We start from the raw sequence: 22,212 nt of genomic DNA, 5'->3' as shown, positions 1-22,212 counted from the left end.
CAACACTGTCTTGTCAGATTTGCAAGTGGCTGAATGTACCTTAGTGTGTATCTTGCAAAAAAAAACTCATTTATTTGAAAAAAGGACAACCTTAACGCGTCAACGCCGTGTACGAGTTTTGAACGTAAACTAAGTACCAGTGTCACATTATTATTTAAAACATAATTATGTATGTAATGTGGTGTAGTTTATAGTAGATTATTGTCGTGGCCTGGAAGTAGGCAATTGCTGGCTGAGTATGAGTATTAAACGGACGAGCTTGCGAGTCCGTTTTACTAATACGAAGCCAGCAATTGCTATTCCAGCCGAGACTAATATAAAGCTTTTCTCAAAAATGGTGAATAATTCTGAAATAGAATAAACTTTTTCTCAAAATATATTGTAAAATTTAATTTTATTTCAATATTTTTCTTATGCTTTCCCGCCTTTTTTCATTAAAAATAAACTGCAGGAGTATTTTTCCACCGAAAACACCACAAGCTATTTCAGACCCAATAGAAAAGTCCGGAGTTCCAACAAAATATCTGATACCGGCCATTAGACTTGGCTGTATACGACTTGTGCCAACAATTCCATGGCCTTTTTAACTTTAAAAAAAAATGTGACTGATTGCAGGCGCGCTAATTCATTATTGTCGAGCTAGCGCGCCTGCAATCCTTTTAACTTTTTAATTTTTCGCTGACCATAAACTATGCACTTCACCTTCTGATATGTAAAGAATAATGTCAACTTTTACGGACATTTTTGAGAAAAGATAATTACTGAAGATTTGTAAACCCATGGTTGTCTTTTAGGTTATACCGAACACGTTTCAAATTGTCACGACCATGGAATAAAAAAAATGTCACCGCCGTGGACGAGTAGGTACATGGTCGTGACATATACTCGGATAATGCGTGGTCGTGACATTAAATTTCATTATAATTATGCTAAGATTTTGTTAACTATTTATGCTAAGTTATATATGCATATACTTTTTAAAATTGCCTTTTAAGGTATACTGATTTTCCGCTGATCTGATGTTGTAGATGTCACGAAAGAAAAAAACTACGAAAGAAAAAAGAAAGCAAGGCGTGAATATGAAAAAAAGGAGACGCTCAAAAATAATAGCAGATCCCGTCAAATACGAGGAAGCAAAAGAAAAAGAACGAGCTCGGCGCCAGCAAAGGAAGGAGCAAAATAAAATCTTGTCAATAGAAGATTTATCACGTCGTGATCACAAGGCACAACGAGTGATATGGCGTAAACGTACCAGAAAAAGTCGAGCATTAAAAAATGCAGAGAAGTGGCATGCAACTAATCAGGGAGAACACGTTACTCCTCCGTCTGATTTGGAAACTAATGAAGCCCTGGCACCAGATTCGAGTTTTTCTTCACCAATGAGAGAGCGTGATTTAACACCGCAACGAGGTGGAACTCCTTCATCCACCAGTTCTCGAGACTGCGTAATGAGTAGATAAGTGCCAAGCGTTAAAAGAACACAAACAACGAAGGAAACTAACCAATGTTATTTAAAATTAAAGTGTCACAGCCACATTCAGTAATGTCACGACCCAAGGCACCATCTGTCACACACAACCGTGTTTATGTGAGGGTATTAAAGGCTTGTCCATATAAATAAAAAATATGCTATTGGTATATACTTTTAATGTACAATTGTAAAATAAAACTTTATTTTTTTTTGGGTTACTTATCTGAAAATTAGGTACTTATTTAAGAAATGCCTAATTAAGCTAAAACCTGATGGCAACAAAGGACATTAAAAAAGTAAGTAGGTAGTAACTTGAATGAAAATTAATTACTTACCTACACTCTGCTTTAACGCTGATATTGCGTAAACTGCAAACTGCAAAGAAATGAAGTCGTACAAGATACATATCTTGAAAGGCTTTTTTGTTCCTGCAGTTATCATTTATACTACAAGTATACTACGATAAGAAGGTAAATGAAATTAGGTAAGTCGGTATAAGTATATGTTTTTATTTATTTTTAGTGAATATGGCTAATGCTGATAAAGTTTTGGCTGCATTCTTACGTGAAAGAATATTATTAATCATTCGGTAGAGGTAAAAAAACTCGTACTTTCAATTAGTACAGTCGAACAAATTGAACCATGACCCAGGGTGGAACCTTTGTGGTACTGTCATGTTGACATCTCATACTTTTGACAAGGAAATCATAGTGGAATTGATTATAAAAAATTTCCACCCCGGGTCATTCAATTTGTTTACTGTGGAATCTTTAAATACGAACCGTAGGTACCTACCTAATTAAACCTTCGGATCGTAAAAAAAACGAGCAACTAATAACCTGTTCTGTCTTGTAAATACTCGCTGGGTAGAATTAGTATTTGATAGCGTGAAAACGCAATTATTTCAAAGATAGATATTCAAGGTGAAAATCACAAAGTGCCTATCATGCGAGCTGCGACAGCTGTTACGTCTGTGAATAATGTGTGCTGGACTACCCTGCATAGGGGGGTCGGTATGATTGCAGAATTGTGCCCATATACCAACCAACCAATTTGAATCCTAGGCCACCACAAAACCATGTCATTGTGACATTTTACGCCATCCAATGCTAGGTATAGACAAACCAAAATTATTTACTATGGCAAGGTTCTATAGTGGCCTAGAAACCAAATTGGTTGACTGTAAGTACCTATACTAAGCCCTAACGCTGCCAGCAAAAACAAGAGGAAACGTCAGTTTGTACCGAAACCAGTCGCGCCGGAAATGCTCACATAATTCATAACAGCACCTACACACTACACACTTTGAAATCTTGACGATTATTGGTCGTAGTTTTAAAAATGCCTCGGTGTGCTTATAAATAATGATTGGTACGTTATACTTATATTATAATGTTCTAGTCGTGTCATTTGCCTTGATTAATAAATAATTAACCACATAATTCGTAATCATACCTCTCACCGTCACCGCAGATGGGTTTTTCAAGAAATATAATTTTATGTTTTTAAGTAGTTTTTAATTTGCAACACACAAACATCACGCCTGTGTATTCCCAAATAGGGTAGGCAGAGCACACGAAATGTTACCGCTTCGAAGCCTAAGCAATTTTAGGTTTTAAGTTTGACAAAAACGGTACAATAGTGACAGGTTGCTAGCCTGTCGCCTACGATATTCCTTAACCTATATCCTCAGTCGCCTCTTACGACATCCACGGAAGAAATGGAGATGTGTAATTCTAACCCGACACCACACGGGTAATTTGCAAAAACTATAAAAACTTCGAAACGATTGCTACCTATTCAGGTTAATTATTGTATGACTTAGTCTACATTATATTCTTCTTTATACGCAGTGTTTTTCTCGATTTTGGTTAACTTTGCCAGACGGCTCAGTGCAATGAGAGAAACTACCAGGTACCTAAAATAATAATAAAATAATAAATAATTTGACCTGATAAATTTTCCCTTAGTTAACGGAAATCAAAAATTGCAAAGTTCCGGATACTAGTTAAGTATCTAATATTTGTGGTCAAATAACAGCGTTGAGCTTACTGCACTGCTTACACATTTCGTGCAGTTGGTGCCATTGTCAACACAATTGGGATGCACCAAAAAAAATGACCTATAGTATTTATTTTATTTTTAGAAAGAATAGGATATTTTAAGATACCATTTTCATCGATTTTTAATTTGGATGAGTATTTTTTTTTTATATATTTTTTTACGAAATACGCTGTATGACGTCACAGTGAGACAGCCACGTTCCATTGCCAAGAAAAATTCAGGTCGTACATAACATAATCTGTGGCATTACTGATTTGTCTTGTCACTGACAACTGTTTAAAGCCGGGTGCGCACCCGAAAAAGTTTTATCTTTGTCACTCTTTGCTATTATAAGCACGACAGCAACATTTCAAACTGTCAATTTGCTTCAGAGTGTAGACCTGCTTTATAACCGCCCTTGTGACGGGACACTGCAGGGGTCAAATGAAAGTCATTACTTAAATTTTGTTTATTTAATTCAGTTTATCATATTTTTGGAATTTGATTTCTGAAAACGCTTCACAAAGCCTATTTCTCCAAATGGTTTTCGATTTATTATACGTTGTCAAAATTGGGACATCCCAATTTAGTATAAGTCAGAACGTCATTTTCCGAAATGACAAATGAATGTTTTTTTTGTGAGTATTTGAAATAATGATGCTGATATGCACTGATAGAAAAAGATTGAAGAATCGTACTTATTCTGCTGGTGCCATTTTACAAGCTTTTATTTAGTTTCACCTGTCCCGTTGTTTGTCTGTAATCAAATCTTGCAAGTTAAATTTGAGCAACTTTCAATAGTCAGATTAGTCAGATTGACTTAAAGTTTGGAATACTTATGTAAATCGCGTGACAATACAATAACCTAGTAGTGACATCCTGGTAGTCCAACCAGGATCGTCTCCGCAGGACGGAACTCTTGAACATGGACGGCTCAAGCATCGACTTGAAATTTGGTATGCAAATGTAGTTTGGGTGACAATACAAGTACAGTCAACAAAAAGTATAGTCACCAAAAAAAGCTTGTATTAAAAATGTTTTTTTTATGGTTGGGTTATTTATTTGAAACTAGTATGTGCCAGTTGCCCGACGCTTTGCCCTACCTATACTTACTAAAAGAAGGTTGGCTCCTCCCTATATCATTGGAGTTAAATAAGTTTTTGGTAAAAATGACATTTTTAATATAAGCTTTTTTGCTGACTGTACTTTATGTTGACTGTACTTGTATTGTAACCCAAACTACATTTGCACACTTACCAAATTTCAAGAAGAGTTCCGTCTTGTGGAGACGATCCTGGCCGGATTACCAGGATGTCACTACCAGATTATTGCATTGTCACGCATTTTACATATGTAGGTATGTATACCCAATTTCTAGACAATCCGACTACTGGAAGTTGGTTGAATTTAACTTGCAAGATTTGATTACAGACAGACAGACAACGGGACAGAGACAGGTGAACCTAAATAAAAGCTTGTAAAAACCTATTTAATGCTCCTTTTGTATCCTCAACGAATATGTCAATAATGACTGTGCGTTCTGTTAGTCACGTTAATATATGTGTATAAAACATGAAATAATTGTGGTACTGAAGGTAAATCCATACTAACCATACTAATATTATAAATGCGAAAGTAACTCTGTCTGTCTGTCCGTCTGTCTGTTACGCTTTCACGCCTAAACCGCAGAACCGATTTTGATGAAATTTGGTACAGAGATATAATAGACCTTGGGAAAGAACATAGGCTATCTTTTATTGCGAAAAAGAGGCTATAAGGCACTTGCTATAAGGGGTTGATATAGGGGATGAAAGTTTATAAGGTGGAAGTTCGTCGCCGCCGAAGATAAAACCATGAAACTTGGCATTTAGGCACTTAATCTATACTAATATTATAAATGCGTAAGTAACTGTCTGTCTGTCTGCTACGCTTTCACGCCTAAACCGCTGAACCGATTTTGATGAAATTTGGTACAGAGATTGAATAGACCTTGGGAAAAATCGATGAATCATATTAAAGTTGCCATTGCGGCACGTGATAACAAGTAAATGGATATTTATTCGCGCGTTATTTAAAATTCTTCCTGTGAGGGGGTGAAATAGGGGATGAAAGTTTATATGGAAGATCGTCGTTGTCGAAGATAAATCGATGGTTCTTTATGAAACTTGGCATTTGGACACGTGATAAGAGATAAATAGATATTTGTGCACGCATTTTTTTAAATTCTTCGTATGAAGGGTGAAATAGAGGATGAAAGTTTATATGGAAGATCGTCAATGTCGAAGATAAATTGATGGTTCTTTATGTATGAAACTTAGCATTTGGGCACGTATAAGAAATAAATAGATATTTGTTCAAGCGTTTTTGAAAATTTTCACTGCGAGGTGATGTTAGCAGAGGGGGTGACGCAGTGTTAGCAGAGCCTTCTAAGCTCAAGTAAAATGTAGGTACGCAATGGGGGGTAATTTTAGATGGCTTATTGACATAGACAGTCAGACATGAAAAATTATAATTTTCAATTTTTTCTTATTTATTGTGCTATAAGAGCGATCTTTATGCAAAATTCCAAGTTTCCAGGATAGCCGGAAGTACCCTATTACTTTTTCTGTTAAGGCGATTTGTATGGAAACTCCTTTTTAATGACTATAGGTTTTGATTGCCTTGACTTAGAAGTTTGATTTTTTCACAGCTTTCGGGACTATTGACCTGAGTTTGGGTTTTCAATTTCAACTCGATACCGATACTCCACCCGTTTACGAGATAATGGGTCTTGACAGACAGACAGACGGACGGACAGCAAAGTGATCCTATAAGGGTTCCATTTTTCCTTTTGAAGTACACAACCCTAAAAAACATTTGCTCCGCTGCTTTTCAAATTTCGACCTATTGAAAATATGGGGATGAAAGTTCTTAAGGAAATCCAAAGAAATTTACTATAACTTATAAGTATATTTATCGGAAATATATGTAGCTATGCTTAGTAAAAATGCCGTCTTAATTATAATACTACCCTCCTCACTTAGAATAAAGGACGTAAGGTGTCAAGAGTTCAATATGAAGAATTAAGTACTCCTTTTGTGTTGGCAGGGTAGAATACACGTCGTATTGCTAAAATGTGGCTTCCCGCAAAATATTTATGTTTTACCATAGCATGGATGGATGGAAAAACAAAAAAAAAGTTTATATTTATAGCAATGTATTAAAATAGATTATTTTCAGTAAACCGTAGAAGTTTCTATGTGCTATTATTGGCAGAATAGGTATCCTAAAGAAATTAAATACTTCCCAAAGTTACTATTCCACGCGGACGAAGTCGCGGGCAAAAGCTAGTGTTGGTATAAAACAGAAATGTGTATTGTCGTAGTGACGTAAGTTTTTTGATCGTATTAGTGTCATGTCTCCCTCTGGCCTCAACCGAGACCGAGCTACGTTGGGTTTGTTGTGCTAACCGCAACGCTACGTCTGATAACTACTCGTATATACTTGGATTATGGAGCAGAACAGAGAACATCAATGATTATCTTGCATATTTTTTTCTAAAATGTTTTTTTTTTATTTATAGACATGGTTTGTGCACCTCCGGTATCGATGTAATGATAAAACATGATAAACACGGTGTAAATGTAGTAAATAATTTTAGGTACATAAGCCTGTAACTTCGCCTGCGTCATGCAAAAACTTTGAACTCCCTCAATGATAATAAAAAAATTATAATACAAAGTAACTAGTGTTAGTTAGCCAGCCAAGTGGTAGGAACAGTTTTCTATTAACATGAACATAAACAGCCGTTTAAATCCAGAAATTCTACCACCTACGAAACACATACAGAAAGTTTACTTGTTTGTTATTTTGTATTAGCAACGTCAGTTGCACATTTACATAATACTAGCTTCCCGCCCCGCCTCTGCACGGGTGGGTACAATATCACAGAATAACTAATAGTACTACTACTACCGTACAGTACCCTTAATGTAAGTTTTCGGTTACAAAATACGTCTCGAGCGCGTTCGCGTTAAAATCTCAATTTGTATGGAAACACGAACATCGCAAACGTTCCGCTAGAGGCGTTGTTCGTGTTGGCATATAAATTGTGATTTTAACGCGAACGCGATCGAGAAGTATTTTGTAACCGAAAACTTACACTAAGGGGAAGTACCCTTCCTTAGTGTTAGTTTTCGATTACAAAATACGTCTCGATCGCGTTCGCGTTAAAATCACAATTTGTATGCCAACAGGAACATCGCAAACGTTCCGCTAGAGGCGCTGTTCGTGTTTCCATACAAATTGAGATTTTAACGCGAACGCGATCGAGACATATTTTGTAACCGAAAACTTACACTAAGGGCACTGTACCTGTAAAACTTTAGACATTAGCAAAAAACAGCAAAAAAAATCACGCTTGTTGTATGGGAGGTCCCCTTAAATATTTATTTTATTTTAATTTAAATATTTATTTTTAAAATGAATATACCTACAACTAAATATTCTATGAATATTTCAAGCGTCTACCTGTCGCGGTCATTAATATCAAGCAAATTCAAAATTCAAATTCAAAAACATTTATTTGTAAGAATACAGAAAAAAGATCTTAAAATAAGTTTAGCACATGTATTCAGCATGCAAGCAAGCGTGCAAATATTTAGTTTTAGGTCACTAAAAATCTAGGTTGTAATTTTCGACAATATTATTTAATCTATCTACATTTTATTAATTCTTCTACATTTTATTATCTACTTATACAAGTACATTTTATTAATTCATAAGACATTTAATTATTCACTAGATTATTATGATATTATGTCATTTAATTACTATTTGAAAAATTTCAAATTTTATATTTTTAGCCATTTTGTTAATTTACATTTAAACATGTTTCCCGACAGAGTTTTAAATAGTTATTGTGGTAAATAATTAAAAATTATTATACTCATTAATAATATATTTCTCTTATACATATCCTTGCGACAAGGAGGAAAAAACACGTTTGTTGTAGGGTCTATTTTTAGTATTTATTGTTATAGCGATACGATAATCACGGTTCATGAGATCCAGCCTGGTGACAGATGGACAGTGGAGTCTTAGTAATAGGGTCCCGTTTTTACCCTTTGGGTACGGAACCCTAAAAAGCTCTCTAATCAAGGGCACTTCATTCACATTTTTCAGCTCCATTTCCTAAAAACTACACCAGACCCGCGCGAAGCCGGGGCGCGTAGACGTAAATGCATTTTTTGGTTAGATTGATATTTTTTATTTCGTAATATCTTTTGAATGGAACGTCCGATTTGAATAATTCAGAAAGTAATCTACAGTTATTGAAACAGTCTTGAATATGAAACGATTTAATTGGATAAGGATTAATACAAAGGTATGAATAAAGTGCTCTGATTTTAGTCGGCATTTCTATCAACTTTTAAAATGTAAAAAAGTAGTTATAATCTATGTAGTAGTTATCTGTTTTTAATAAATTATTATTGTATTATATAGATTATAAATAATAATATTAAAATTTTCTTTGACATTGTTTGGTTTCTTTTGATTATTTGTGGTTTGATTAATTTGTTATTCTATTTAATTTGACATATTTGTTATAATGACATAACTACAATAGTGCAGCGCATGCGATGAAAGACATTTTATGACTATTTTTTTACACGTTGGGTTACATTATTGAAATTTAGTACGGATCCCTAATTTTTTTTAAAATATAAAATAGCCTATGTCATATGTATGTCATGCCAGTAGTTTCGGAGCCTATTCAAATGCAAACAAACAATCAAATCTTTCCTCTTTATAACATTAGATAGATAACATATCTATTGTATCTACCAGAATGTGTGCTAGCCTGCTAGGCTAACTAGATCTGAGACAAGTCCAACGTGACAAAGCGACCCGGGTTTCCAATATAATCCGGGATTGACCAGATACAGTAAATAACAGAATGTTGTGCTAGTCCAAAAAAGAAGCCAAAGAGGCTAGGTAATAAAGAAATGGGTACTTAAATACAATCAGATAGTTTTCGTTTTATGACGTATGAACTATTTGCTGGTTTGTTTACAATATAAATAAATAGGAGCCCGAAATTGAATGTACTTTATCTCGGCTCGGCGTCGTCGGATTCTCACCTACTCGTATTACTAAAAACAGAAAGTGATATAATTACTGTCAGTGTACCTACTTAGGTAGTTATTGATTCCCGTACATTTTGACAATGATATAGGGTATCTATTCAGGTTCGATGTAAAAACTACTTGGGGTGTAGGTACCTACGTGTACGTGAAATCGACCATTTCAAGAGTGTTACGTTTATGATACATCTATTATGATGTTTCAGATAAAATTAGTTTATGGTGATAAGATACGAAAATAAAATGATATTCATCATAAATCAAAATAAATATAAATCATAAATGTAAATGATATGTGTGTTACAATACAATATGCAAAAAAATATACCTGGGGTCGAGTTTTTTTTTTCATTTACCTATGTAGTCAGTCCTTAGTTTAGTAGCAATGGCGGTAGTTCTTGATAAAATGATAAAATACTTTTAAATCAAAACATTCACATGTGTCTTAAATTAATTCGGAATGTTTTACCAAATGATTGGCTTACTTTGACTGAACATTTGTATTGTTCTTCAGTGTCGTGTGTCCATACATTTGGTTGATGTTCAAAGTGTACCGCGATATTAGAATTGAAAATTCCAAATAAATTACCATTAAAACACAAATTCAACCAAATGCTGACAACATTATTTACCATTACAAACCTGGGCGACCAAGCTAGGGCTAACAATCGAAAACACTCATTATTCACAGATATTAAAATTAAGCTAGATCGATTGTTCGCCCCCGAAAACCCTCGCATAGTAGGTAAATTTAATCGAAATCGTTAGAGCCGTTTCCGAGATCTCCGAAAAAAAATTAAAAAAAAATGGCTCTTTTAAAGGTAGGTACTAGATCGATTGATAGATAAAAATGATTAAACCTCGCTTTTTAAATATGTACAAGTAGACAAACATTTAACGTGGCACCGTGGGAGATTTTTATTTATAGCCGAGTCGGGTTTATAACTTTACATTGGCAATACTTTCGGCGCGCGGCGGCAAGCCGGTGGGACCGGGTCGAGGCGGGGCAGCGCGTCGCCACAGTATAAAAAAGGAGCAGTATTCCGTCCCGGCAGCGTCCTTGATATATACTGCTCAAAAGAAAATAAGGGTCACGTGAATTTTATGGGTGCAACGAAAATACTATAGTGCATTGTGCATTAAGGGGCGAAAGAAGGGGATTACTAACGTGGGTCTATTACTCGAGTTTGTAATCCTCTTACGGCCCGTGATACACGCAATGATTTTTATCACATTACGGGGAAATGCAGATTTTTTTTGTGTCCAAATACCTACTTCACAGCTCGGAATAAAATAATGGCTACCCGCCAAGACAGGGGGCTCCTACAAAATTCGAAAATCGAAGTTCGCATCGTAGCGTCCGTCTCACTCTCGTATTAAATAATATTAGCGTCAGGAAAACGATATGAACTTCGATTTTCGAATTTCGTTTTAGCCCCCCTGATTGTCACTTTTTTCGAGTCGTCTACCATAGATAATGCTAAGAACTGTGTTTAGTTTAGAATTCGAATGGTCTTACGGCCAAATTGTTCCAACATGCAAAAAAAATATTTACTAAAATTATTGCAAAACAATTTGATATAAATTTAAAATATAAAAATAACGAAGTTTCATGAAGCGTGGCAAATTTTTATGGGGTAAAATTGGGTTATAGCTAAGTTTATAGATGTAAATACGTTGGCTGACTTGAAACCTCTTTAGTCTGAAATGACGTAGGTACCTACTAAATTTTTAAAACTTAAGTCATAACTCCCTTGGGGAGAAAAACTATACGTAAATCGATAGTTCCCGTGGGAACAATTGAGGCAATTGCCCTTTAGTATACAGGCATGGAATAACATCATTGACGAGCAAGTGTAATGAAAATCAATATAATTCTTTATAACATTCCTTGTCTAAAAATGGCTTTATTAAATACAAGATAACACAGTACAAATACTTTACATCCAATTAAATGTATTCAATTAAAAATGCAAACATACATATATATATATATATATATATATATTTTTACTGGTGAATTTCAAGTGGCCCTTATATTATTTTGAGTAGTATAAGTAGACGACCAGATGGCCTAGTGGTTAGAGAACCTGACTATGAAGCTTGAGGGCCCGACGCCCGTTCGATTCTCGCGTCGGGGCAGATATTTGTATGAAAAATATGAATATTTGCACTCGGGTCTTGGGTGTTTAATATGTATTTTAAGATGTATCTATCTATATAATTATATTTATCCGTTGCTTAGTACCCATAACACAAGCTTTGCTAAGCTTACTTTGGGACTAGGTCAATTGGTGTGAATTGTTTGTTTTATTTATTTTTTGTTTTATATATTATTGTGGTTTTATTTATTATTTAATTACCTACGCCAGCTCGGTGCACAAACGCGCGATAGGGATGCCTACTCTACTAACTGTCACTGTTCAGTTATGAATTTGATTTAATAATGTCACATGACATTTTAAGTAGGGAAAGGATTAGGAGAGATTTCAAGATGGACTAAACAGTGTTTAACAAAAATGCATTTTAAGTTATTTTAATAAACCACAAAATGTGTTATGTTTGAAAGGGTTTTATTTGGCTTCATCAGTATATTCATGTATATTTGCTACCTACAAATTAGTTACGGAGAAATATTTGCTGCTCTTCTGGAATGTGCGAAAAGCTTTATTGTTGAATTTAAGAGTATAAAAAATTCGCATTCTCATAAATAACCAATAGATCTATACGTTTTTATTATAAGTATATTAGATGAATTTGCCGAGGTATGCTGAGAATTCGTGGCGCGTATGTGTAGGTATAACTCGCGTTCCGGCCGTTTGTATGAAGACGGTGTACTGCTCCTTTTTGTACTGTGGCGTCGCGGAGCCCCCTCCCGTTTGTTTTTTAATCAGGCCTTCGTTTTGTGTGTTCGGTTCTGTCACTGCCAGTCTGTACCGTAGTGTGTTGTGTGACGTCACAACAGCGTCTTACTTGTTTATGAGGGACTTGTTTTTATTATTCATACATAACATATTACCTAGAGACCTTGGTGATTTTTATTTTTATCAAGTTAACAAAGCTGATCCTCCGCTCTTATCGCGTATTATTTGTACGAACGCCTGAATAGGTATAGTAGTGTGCATTGAGTCGGTCACTGGTTGCACTCGCTCGGCGTGATAGTTGTTTATCGGTAGGAACTCTATATAAGAGGCTCGCGAGCCCGCAGCGCGGTATTTGTGCTAACAGGACGCGTCCAGTGTGTCGCTCCGTTGAAATAACTACATTACAAGTTAATCCAATCAATAATGGCATCAAGGGACCCGTCTGCTGACCAACTGGTCAACTACAAGAAGACTCTGAAGGTTAGTGTTTAGTGTAATATAAATTAGTTATCACTAGTAATACTGGAATACTCGTAGTTCAAATATGGTGTGACTATTAGTAGTGCCTATTTACACACTTTAATATTGCGCAAAACAGTGAACTTTACCCCAAGTGTTTAATCGAATGAGATTTGCCCGCACTAGGTACCTATTTGATTTACCTTTTAGTATACTTGTACGACCACATTTTGACCTTTGAATACATACTGCTTATCTATAAACGTCGATAAATTTAATAATTACTCAATATTGTGGCGATTAAGAATACATTTATTTGAATCAGAGTTGTCCACTGCAGTGGGCATTTATTTTCTCTTTATATTCCAAGTTCAGAAGAAACTGACATAACAACAATAAATAAATTACTCTAAAACACGCATTCTGTGGAGTCCGAGAACAGTGACTTGCAAATAGGTTAAGTAATTAGTTAACCCGGACTTTGTACTGAATTATAATCTTCTGTGTATCTACATATTTTGTGTGAGCTGTGCGATTGTATTCCCACGCATACTTAAGTACAGTCAGGACCATAAAAACGTACCAATGCAGTTTTTAATGTTAGTGCACTTTGCAAGCAAAATGTACGTCCTATACCGTTTTACTTCATGATTGTATTTTTATTGTTACACTACTCGTACCTATGTTTACTCATGTGTTCCTCTGGATAATTTCAGGACTCTCCTGGTTTCATTACCACAAAGACTGGAGCGCCGGTTGGAGTAAAGACTGCCATCCAAACCATTGGAAAGAATGGTCCTGCCTTACTCCAGGATGTCAACTTCTTGGACGAGATGTCTGCCTTCGATAGGGAGCGCATTCCCGAGCGTGTAGTACACGCTAAGGGTGCTGGCGCTTTCGGTTATTTCGAAGTGACCCATGATATCACCAAATATTCTGCTGCCAAAGTTTTCGAAACTATTGGCAAGAGGACCCCGATCGCCGTTAGGTTCTCCACCGTGGGTGGTGAAAGTGGCTCTGCTGACACTGTCCGTGACCCCAGAGGATTTGCCGTCAAGTTTTACACCGATGATGGTAACTGGGATCTGGTCGGAAACAACACCCCTGTCTTTTTTATCAGAGATCCCACTCTGTTCCCAAGCTTCATTCATACCCAGAAGAGAAATCCTGCCACACATTTGAAAGATGCTGATATGTTTTGGGATTTCATAACCCTGAGACCTGAAACAATGCACCAAGTTTTATACTTATTTGGTGATCGTGGAATTCCTGACGGTTACAGACATATGAATGGCTATGGGTCACACACGTTCAAACTTGTGAATGCTCAGGGAGTAGCTCACTGGGTCAAATTCCACTACAAAACCAACCAAGGGATCAAGAACCTGCCAGTTGACAAAGCTGGCGAACTGGCATCGTCGGACCCTGACTATTCTATTAGAGATCTATACAACTCGATCGCTAAAGGCGATTTCCCATCTTGGACTTTCTCTATCCAAGTTATGACCATGGCACAGGCAGAGACCGTCAAATTCAATCCGTTTGATTTGACCAAAGTTTGGCCACATTCCGAATTCCCATTGATCCCAGTGGGTAAACTAGTCCTAGATAGAAACCCGAAGAACTACTTTGCTGAGGTTGAGCAGATTGCCTTCAGCCCCGCTAATCTGGTTCCTGGAATTGAGCCATCCCCCGACAAGATGTTGCAAGGTCGTCTGTTCTCATACAGCGACACCCACCGTCACCGTCTCGGCGCGAACTTCTTGCAAATTCCAGTCAATTGCCCCTACCGCGTGACTGTCTCAAACTATCAACGCGATGGACCTCAAAACTTGTCCAACCAAGAGGGCTGCCCGAACTACTTCCCTAATTCGTTCTCCGGTCCGCAAGAATGCCCTCGCGCACAGCGCATGCAACCGAGATACAACGTCAGCGGCGACATTGACAGGTACGACAGCGGCCAGACCGAAGACAACTTCTCGCAGGCCACCTTGCTCTACAAACAAGTGTTTGACGATGCGGAGAAGCAGCGTGTCATCAACAACATTGTTGGCAACATCAAGGACGCCGCGGCTTTCATTCAGGAGAGGGCTATCAAGATCTTCACTCAAATTCATCCAGACTTAGGCAGCAAGGTTGAAGCTGGTTTAGCCCCTCACAAGAAATATCACGCCAATTTGTAAATAATCGCTACTGAACTTTTGGGTGTTACAATACGCGTGCCTGTATACGACCAAATAAAACCGACCTTTATTTTCGTTGTTTTGTCAGCATTCGTTAATGACTAAGTTTGTACATAATCGTAATTAGATATCACATACATAGATACTTAATTATAATCTTTGCAATATTAGTGCTTAAGCGAATGTGAGGTAATTGGGTACAATTTTACTATGTCTTAATTATTATACTGACACTGATTTATACATATTTTGTTTATTTGTTATTTGTTCATGGTTGAAGATTGTGGTAAGAATATCTATTTTTTTAATAAAAAAATAAATTATAAATCAGTCTTTTATGTATCTATACGTTTATATATCAGGTACGAATCACGTTTTGGCTAAATATATAGTATAGTAGGTACATCGCCGGTTGACAAGCAAAACTCACTAAAATTTCTGTCACTGCTCTTCAAAAAGTCTTATCTAGTTAGTAATTTCATACTGAGATACGAGCTTTGCTGTAAGTAGGTATTTGGTAATTAGTGACTAGGTAGTTCGTTACGTTTCGTGTGAGCAGAAACAAATTAGGTGTAGTCAAGTAGGTATCAAATTCAAATTCAAATATTTTATTCATATAACATTGAACACCACCACCATCCACCACCACCACCACCACCACCATTCCACCACCATTTCATTTAATTTTTTTCATTTCAACACGGTAATTATTTTTTAATATATACAATAGGATATACTAGACATATAATGTGTGCCTGAACTATGATTCCCTGTGTTTCAGGCAAAATATATGAAAAAATATATCTAAATTATTGAGAATTTAATACAATTAGGTTCATAATAACAAGTAAATTACAAAGTCAAAGTCAAAGTCAAAATATCTTTATTCAATTTAGGCTATAACAAGCACTTATGAATGTCAATTTTTTTTACCACCGGTTCGGAAAAACCTCTGTTGAGAAGAATCCGGTAAGAAAATCAACGAGGTATAATATTATTTAAACAGATTTACAATACTATTAAATCATATCTATACATCACAACTATTTAACACAACTTTATTTTTAACACAGTAGGTTCGCTATTTGAAGGGATCGCTAATGCGGATCGGAATAATTTCCAAATATACCTGTCCATGATATTTATCATTAACTTTATAATACGCCTTATATTAATGTCTTCTTAATAGATCTGAATTTTGTATCTGTTTCATATATAATATATGCGTGTCCCATAAACGACTTTTTGGTTTTAGCCAGTCTGTAAGATGGAACTTTATTAAGCTTCCCTGTGTTTTAGTAGCCTTTGGCTTATCGACGTTAGTAGGAAATTCACATATGTTCTTCCTTACATACATGATTATTTCAAAAACATAAAGCGACGGCAGGGTTAGGTTACGTTTCCTTAAAAAAAATCTTAAAGATTCACGCGTCTTCAAATTATAAATTGCTCTAATTGCTCTCTTTTGTAAGATAAAAATTGACTCAATGTCTGCAGGCCGTACGAAATAATGCCAACCGTGCCGTCGCCACATCGGTTAGCTGCCGTATTTTCCAAACTGCAAAAGCAGCAGAGCTCAATTTATCCGAGATTGCTGTGACGTGAGGTCCCCATTGTAGTTTAGAATCGAGCGTTATTCCTAAAAATACTGTTGATTTTACAAATTCAATAGTTTGACCATATATGTATATACAAGTTCCGTTACGACGCTCTTCCTTCGGACTTCGGTCCCCAGGCATAACACCTGCCTGGAAAGAGATCTCTCTATTGGGGCCTCGAGGCTCCCCTTGAGGATCCCCCCTCAAGTGTGATAATTAGGATTGATAATTGCGAAGCTATTAAAAAACATGATCTGCTGTCTAAAACTGTCAAATAGTGGGACATTTACCTTACTATGTGCGAAGAATAACCGTGCACATGCCTTTAGACTTTAAGTGGATATCGTGAGAATATTGGGATAAAAAATAGCTTATTATTATCTATTACACCAAATTTCACCCAAATCCGGCCTCCATTAATGAGTAACATGCACACACATACTCTAAAACTTTCGCTGTATAGTAGGATTTAGGATATTCATATATGTATATCAATTAACCAATTAATGATAATTTATTTTTCCTCTAATTTTCATTCTCTCGTAAACCCTGTATGTATACTTATTTATGTAACACATGTACTTGACCTTTAAAACCTAAATGTTACCATTAGGTACCTAACCCGATAATGAGCACTCTGTTGACGTAGGATAGATATTTTGACCGAAATCAGCTTGTTATCGAAGCTATAAAGTAACGGCATAACTCGTCTTTCGATAACAATGTACCTGAATCAATACTTATCTTTATAATTCTCATTTTCCATTTCCTTGTCTTATCGATCCGTAGGTAATTAACGGTAACAGCCGTCGCTCGCCTTGCACAAATACAATTACTTATTATCCGTTAAGTCTGATATAGGTATACTGCCTCCCACGAATTTTTTTTTTTCATATATTCGGTCGGCCCTAACTAAAACTAGCTTCAGCCCCCGATAAAATTATTCAAGTATATACACAGGCCACTTATATATTAATAGTCAAGGTATATGTAAGTGGCGTGGTCCTTCCTAATAATCACTTGATCAGATATTATTGAATGTGACAAAAATGGTTTCATGAGCATGAGTCGCTTTAGGAAGATTTTCTCGAAAACTTTCGATGTCACCGATAGTTGACTCATGGTCTATCTATATGAAGATACGTCGTGTGCTGGTTTACTTGGCTTAAGCACCATAGTTATTTGCGACACTTTAAGTGCAGTACCTATAATGACCCGTTCTCATAATATCATTAAAGAGGCAGGTAACTATACATTACTTACTTTGCTTTTCTAGGGAGTTCTATTATCGCGTTCTTGTCTATAAGTTTGGAGCTTTCTAGTTCTCTAAGGTTGATGATTCGTTTTACTTTACTGATAAAATATTGGTTTCATTGAAAAGTCCTTATGTACAGTCGGTGCTCTAACATAAGTATCCACTTTTCTATGAAATTAGTATGAAAGAGTGGATACATAAGTTAGGGAACCGCCCGTACTTAAGTAACAACAAATAATTAAAGTAAAAAAATAAAAGAGGGTCGGCTTAAAACACAGGATTTCTGGTACAGCAGGGCTACTACTAAGCTCGAAACTCGAAGTTCATATCGTACCGTCCCTCTCGCTCTCGTATTAAATAGGTAGTATAAGTGTCAGAGGGACCGCACGACACGAACTTCGAGTTTCGAGTCTCGTAGTAACCCTGCAGTAGCGAGAGCGAGGAACTTAGAAATGCGAGTCTGACATCATGACAACACACTTGGACATTTTTTTAAAACCAATGCATACTTTTTATTAAATTTGGCGTTTAATATTTGCAACGATTTCGCTGACGTTCTGGGTTGTTACTTTATGACAGCGTCAGAAATTTCTGCAGTAGTTTTGAAATTTTCTTTTGCAGTGTAGTAATTAACATTTTTTTGCTATGTTAATAGTGTTTAAAGATAACTTTGTCAAATTTACTACTAGTTACTCACTTTATTTTACTCAGGCGCCGCGCTTGTTCCTACATGAGCATCATTAACGCAAATAGAGTACGTACTTAGTTTTGCTGTTCCGCTTCTATTATCACAAGCACATATTTAGCTTCATACATTTCATAATAAGTATCGGATAATGTACATATACATGGTGCTTAATTAATACTTACTGAAAATTTCAGCACTTTGACCAAGTAGATATACCCTCGGAATTGGTTGGCATTTTCTTAGAATGGTCCATGATCAAAATATAGTGTCAAAAGCGTGACCATATTTTGATAAAATCGTGATAAAATGCAATGGAAATAAACCATTTCAGGGATGTTCAGTTAAATTAACCCTACAACCTTCTGAAATATTCTAAAACACTTAAACTTCATGCTAGTGATTTTTAACCCACTTTTATGGCTTGGATTGACTTAATATTTGGTATGTAATTATAATGATACATTATACGAGTATGGTACATAAGCTGCAATGACCATTTAATAATCAAGTGCCATCACCAAAAAGACTTGTTAAAATGAAATTTTATACCCATCGTGGTCCCTGTTTACCTACGTCCCACTGCTGGGCAACAGGCCTCCTCTCAGAACGATTTACCTGTTACTTTTTTTTTATAGCATGATATGCAGTCAGTGTCAACAAATTCTTCGTATCACAGACGGCTTGAAATGCAGTAAATGCGAAACCAGGTATCACATCAAATGTGCCGATGAAGCCACGAAAGAGTGTCGCGATGGTGGAGACAGAGGCTATCAATGGAAATGTGCTGTTTGCCAACACAGCCCCGGCCATTCTGGTCCCGGGAAGAAAAGTAGCGGCAAAGAAACTTCCATGCTGAACGCCATAAACATGATCACCGACAAATTCGAAGTTGTGAATAAAATACAGTTGCCAAAACTTAATAACGATTTAATCGAAATCAAAACCGCAGCGGAGCGACTAGTTAAACAAAATGAAGAAATACTCAAACAAATTGCTGAAATTAATAATAGGACATTAGAAAACGAAAAAAAACGAGTCCATACTTTTAGGAAGAGGCACTTGAAACTTAAGTCTGTTAATAAAAAAAAAGAATTGGCTGCTGGGAGTCCCACACCGACTTTGCCTGTAAATCCCGTCACGGATAAAATAACCTCTTACAGACCCAGGCGAAGATCGGACATGTTACACAAAATGTTAATTATTCTCAATAAAAAAGTTAGCAGATCTAAACAAGGAGGTATAATCAGTCAACGCTGTGATCCAGTTCCGGTACCGGTATCCAATAAACCAAGTAAATAAATGTTGAAATAAAGTATTTCTTTACCTTTATTTTTCCTTCCTTTAAATCCTTACGTTGATAACAAACGATCAATTACTTTTTTGTTTTTTAGGCTACATAAGTTGTTCATGATAGTAGTTACTAGGGCAGAAGTAGGTACCGGTTTTGGCCACCTGAAGCCCGTTTTTGGCCAGTTGACATTTGCAGTCATATAATCATATATAAAAAGTTATAGTATTAAAATAATGTTTCAAAAGTTTATACTGAAACGGATAAACTTTGTAATGATTTATTACTATAAATTTATTTCAAACGTATATTTAAACAATAAGTGGCCATAAACGATACAGTGGCAACAAACGGTACTTCTGTCTGCCCTATTGTATTGTACATATCAGATTCTAGTTGAGTAAGTACACTTAGGTACCTACTAAGTTACCTACTGCGGCTGCTCACAACATGTTGAGGGTGAATCTATTTTTAAAGTACATAATAGTTGGTATACCTATAGCCATTGATCTCTAAATATGCTGTTGCCCGCGACTCAGTCGCGTAGAATTCATTTATCGCCATACCGCGGACACTATACACTATTTTCCCAGATAAAAACTATCCTTTGTCTTTCACCGGGGCTCAAACTATCTGTATACCGAGTTTCATCTAAATTGGTTCAGCGGTTTAAACGTGAAGAGGTAAAAAACAAAGTATACACACTTTCGTTTATAATATTAGTGAGATAAGGTCAGCTAGTTATAAATAAATTGTTTTAAATTATATTGCAAGATACTTCTTCTTATGGAATGTTTAGAACTTTAGATGTAGGTAATGAAATGAATAAGAAGTTGATACTTCGCACTAGACTCGTGATGGAACTATTTCACTGTAAGTCGAGGCTTAATTAGTAGAAAGCATATAAAGCATTGTTGGACAATATTATGTTCTTACGGGCTTATCAAGTGCTAAGCGCCTGCAAAATTTATAGAACTAACCATTATTACAGTTTAGCTAAGGCAGATATGACAGGCTTCGTAAAATCTATTTATTTATATATATAAGAGGGGGAAAACGAACATGAGGGTCACCTGATGGGAAGCAATCACCAACGCCCATGGGCACCTGTCAACACGAGGGGTATCACAGGTGCGTTGCCGGCGCGGCCCTTTGAGAGATTGATAGGCTCGTTTTTAAAGATCCCTAAGTTGTACTGCTCCGGAAACATTGTCCCAGGTAGCTGGTTCCATACTTTAGTCGTGGGTGGAAAAAAGTTTCGCTTAAAGCGGACGGTGCTAGATTGCCATCATCAAGGTGGTTAGGATGAAATGACTGACGCCTGCGCGAAGTAGGTGTACGGTAGTGAAACCTAGCTGCAGGCAACAATCCGAATAATGGGTGCCCGTTGAAATTTCGACAAAGTAATTATCGAATTTCATATCTTCGAAAACGATATATCGAATATTCAATACTATTATTATCTCTTGGAGCAATTTCACTTCTTCGAATAGTCATTACATATTAAAACAATTATCAGAACAACAGTACAAGGATTATTATTTGCTTTAAAATACATTACATCAACTACCTATTCATGAGACAGAACAACTAAATATCGCTGTTTATTTCATCGACGTATTATTATAAAACACTTTTATTTCATTGTTGATTACATTTTATAATAATATATTCTACTAGTTATAGTGATTCAAAATTGAATTCTGCATTTTTTGCTTAATTTTTAGCAAATTTGAAGGCTTGTATTTTTTAAAATAAAATGAATACAGTTACTATTATTATAAAAATAGTTTTGGTTAGGTTAAAACTGCGACCCCAACAAAAATAAATCGCTACCAGGACATTAGGTTAGGTTAGGTTAGAACTGTGACCCCAACAAAAATAAATCGCTACTGAAAAAGTACATTACAACTGCAACTTAAAAAAAAACATTGAAGTTGTGAAATGATAAATATTAAAATAATATTCTAAGATGTAAGTAACATTTACTACATTAAAAAAGTATGAAATAATAAAATATGAAATGAATATCTGCCAAATAAACTATCTCTTAAATAATATCTCCAGAAATGAAAAATCGGTGATTTAAAAATACTCAGCTGCTGGCAAGGAATGCAATTATAGGTATCCCACTATTTTCATAATCATATAGTTGTATAAGCTGTTGGTTCTCCTTTAATAAATAAATAAATATCAAAGAAAAGCTGAGCCTTTTGCAATGTGCTATTTCGACTTTGC

General features: G+C 35.9%; 2 protein-coding genes across 4 annotated transcripts; both read left to right on the top strand.

The window, feature by feature from the left end:
• The first annotated feature begins 1,831 nt into the window (after positions 1 to 1,831).
• LOC141434948 (uncharacterized) lies at positions 1,832 to 20,009 on the top strand. Of its 3 annotated transcripts, XM_074097451.1 has the most exons (3): positions 18,564 to 18,752; positions 18,881 to 19,127; positions 19,322 to 20,009. In XM_074097451.1, the coding sequence occupies exon 3, from the start codon at positions 19,323 to 19,325 to the stop codon at positions 19,983 to 19,985; it is 663 nt and encodes a 220-aa protein (XP_073953552.1). In that variant the 5' UTR covers positions 18,564 to 18,752; positions 18,881 to 19,127; position 19,322; the 3' UTR covers positions 19,986 to 20,009. The 3 variants fall into 3 exon arrangements, with proteins under 3 accessions (XP_073953560.1, XP_073953552.1, XP_073953544.1); XM_074097459.1 differs by lacking the exons at positions 18,564 to 18,752; positions 18,881 to 19,127 and adding an exon at positions 1,832 to 1,955; XM_074097443.1 differs by lacking the exon at positions 18,881 to 19,127.
• Positions 12,585 to 15,472, top strand: Cat (Catalase). The gene is made up of 2 exons (XM_074097431.1): positions 12,585 to 12,983; positions 13,679 to 15,472. The coding sequence occupies exons 1-2, from the start codon at positions 12,927 to 12,929 to the stop codon at positions 15,143 to 15,145; spliced, it is 1,524 nt and encodes a 507-aa protein (XP_073953532.1). The 5' UTR covers positions 12,585 to 12,926; the 3' UTR covers positions 15,146 to 15,472.
• Positions 20,010 to 22,212: the final 2,203 nt, after the last annotated feature.

Source organism: Choristoneura fumiferana, chromosome Z (assembly GCF_025370935.1).
Source record: "Choristoneura fumiferana chromosome Z, NRCan_CFum_1, whole genome shotgun sequence".
Lineage (NCBI taxonomy): Eukaryota > Metazoa > Arthropoda > Insecta > Lepidoptera > Tortricidae > Choristoneura > Choristoneura fumiferana.
Note: the sequence above shows the minus strand (reverse complement) of the source record. Positions and strands in the feature narration are given on the sequence as shown.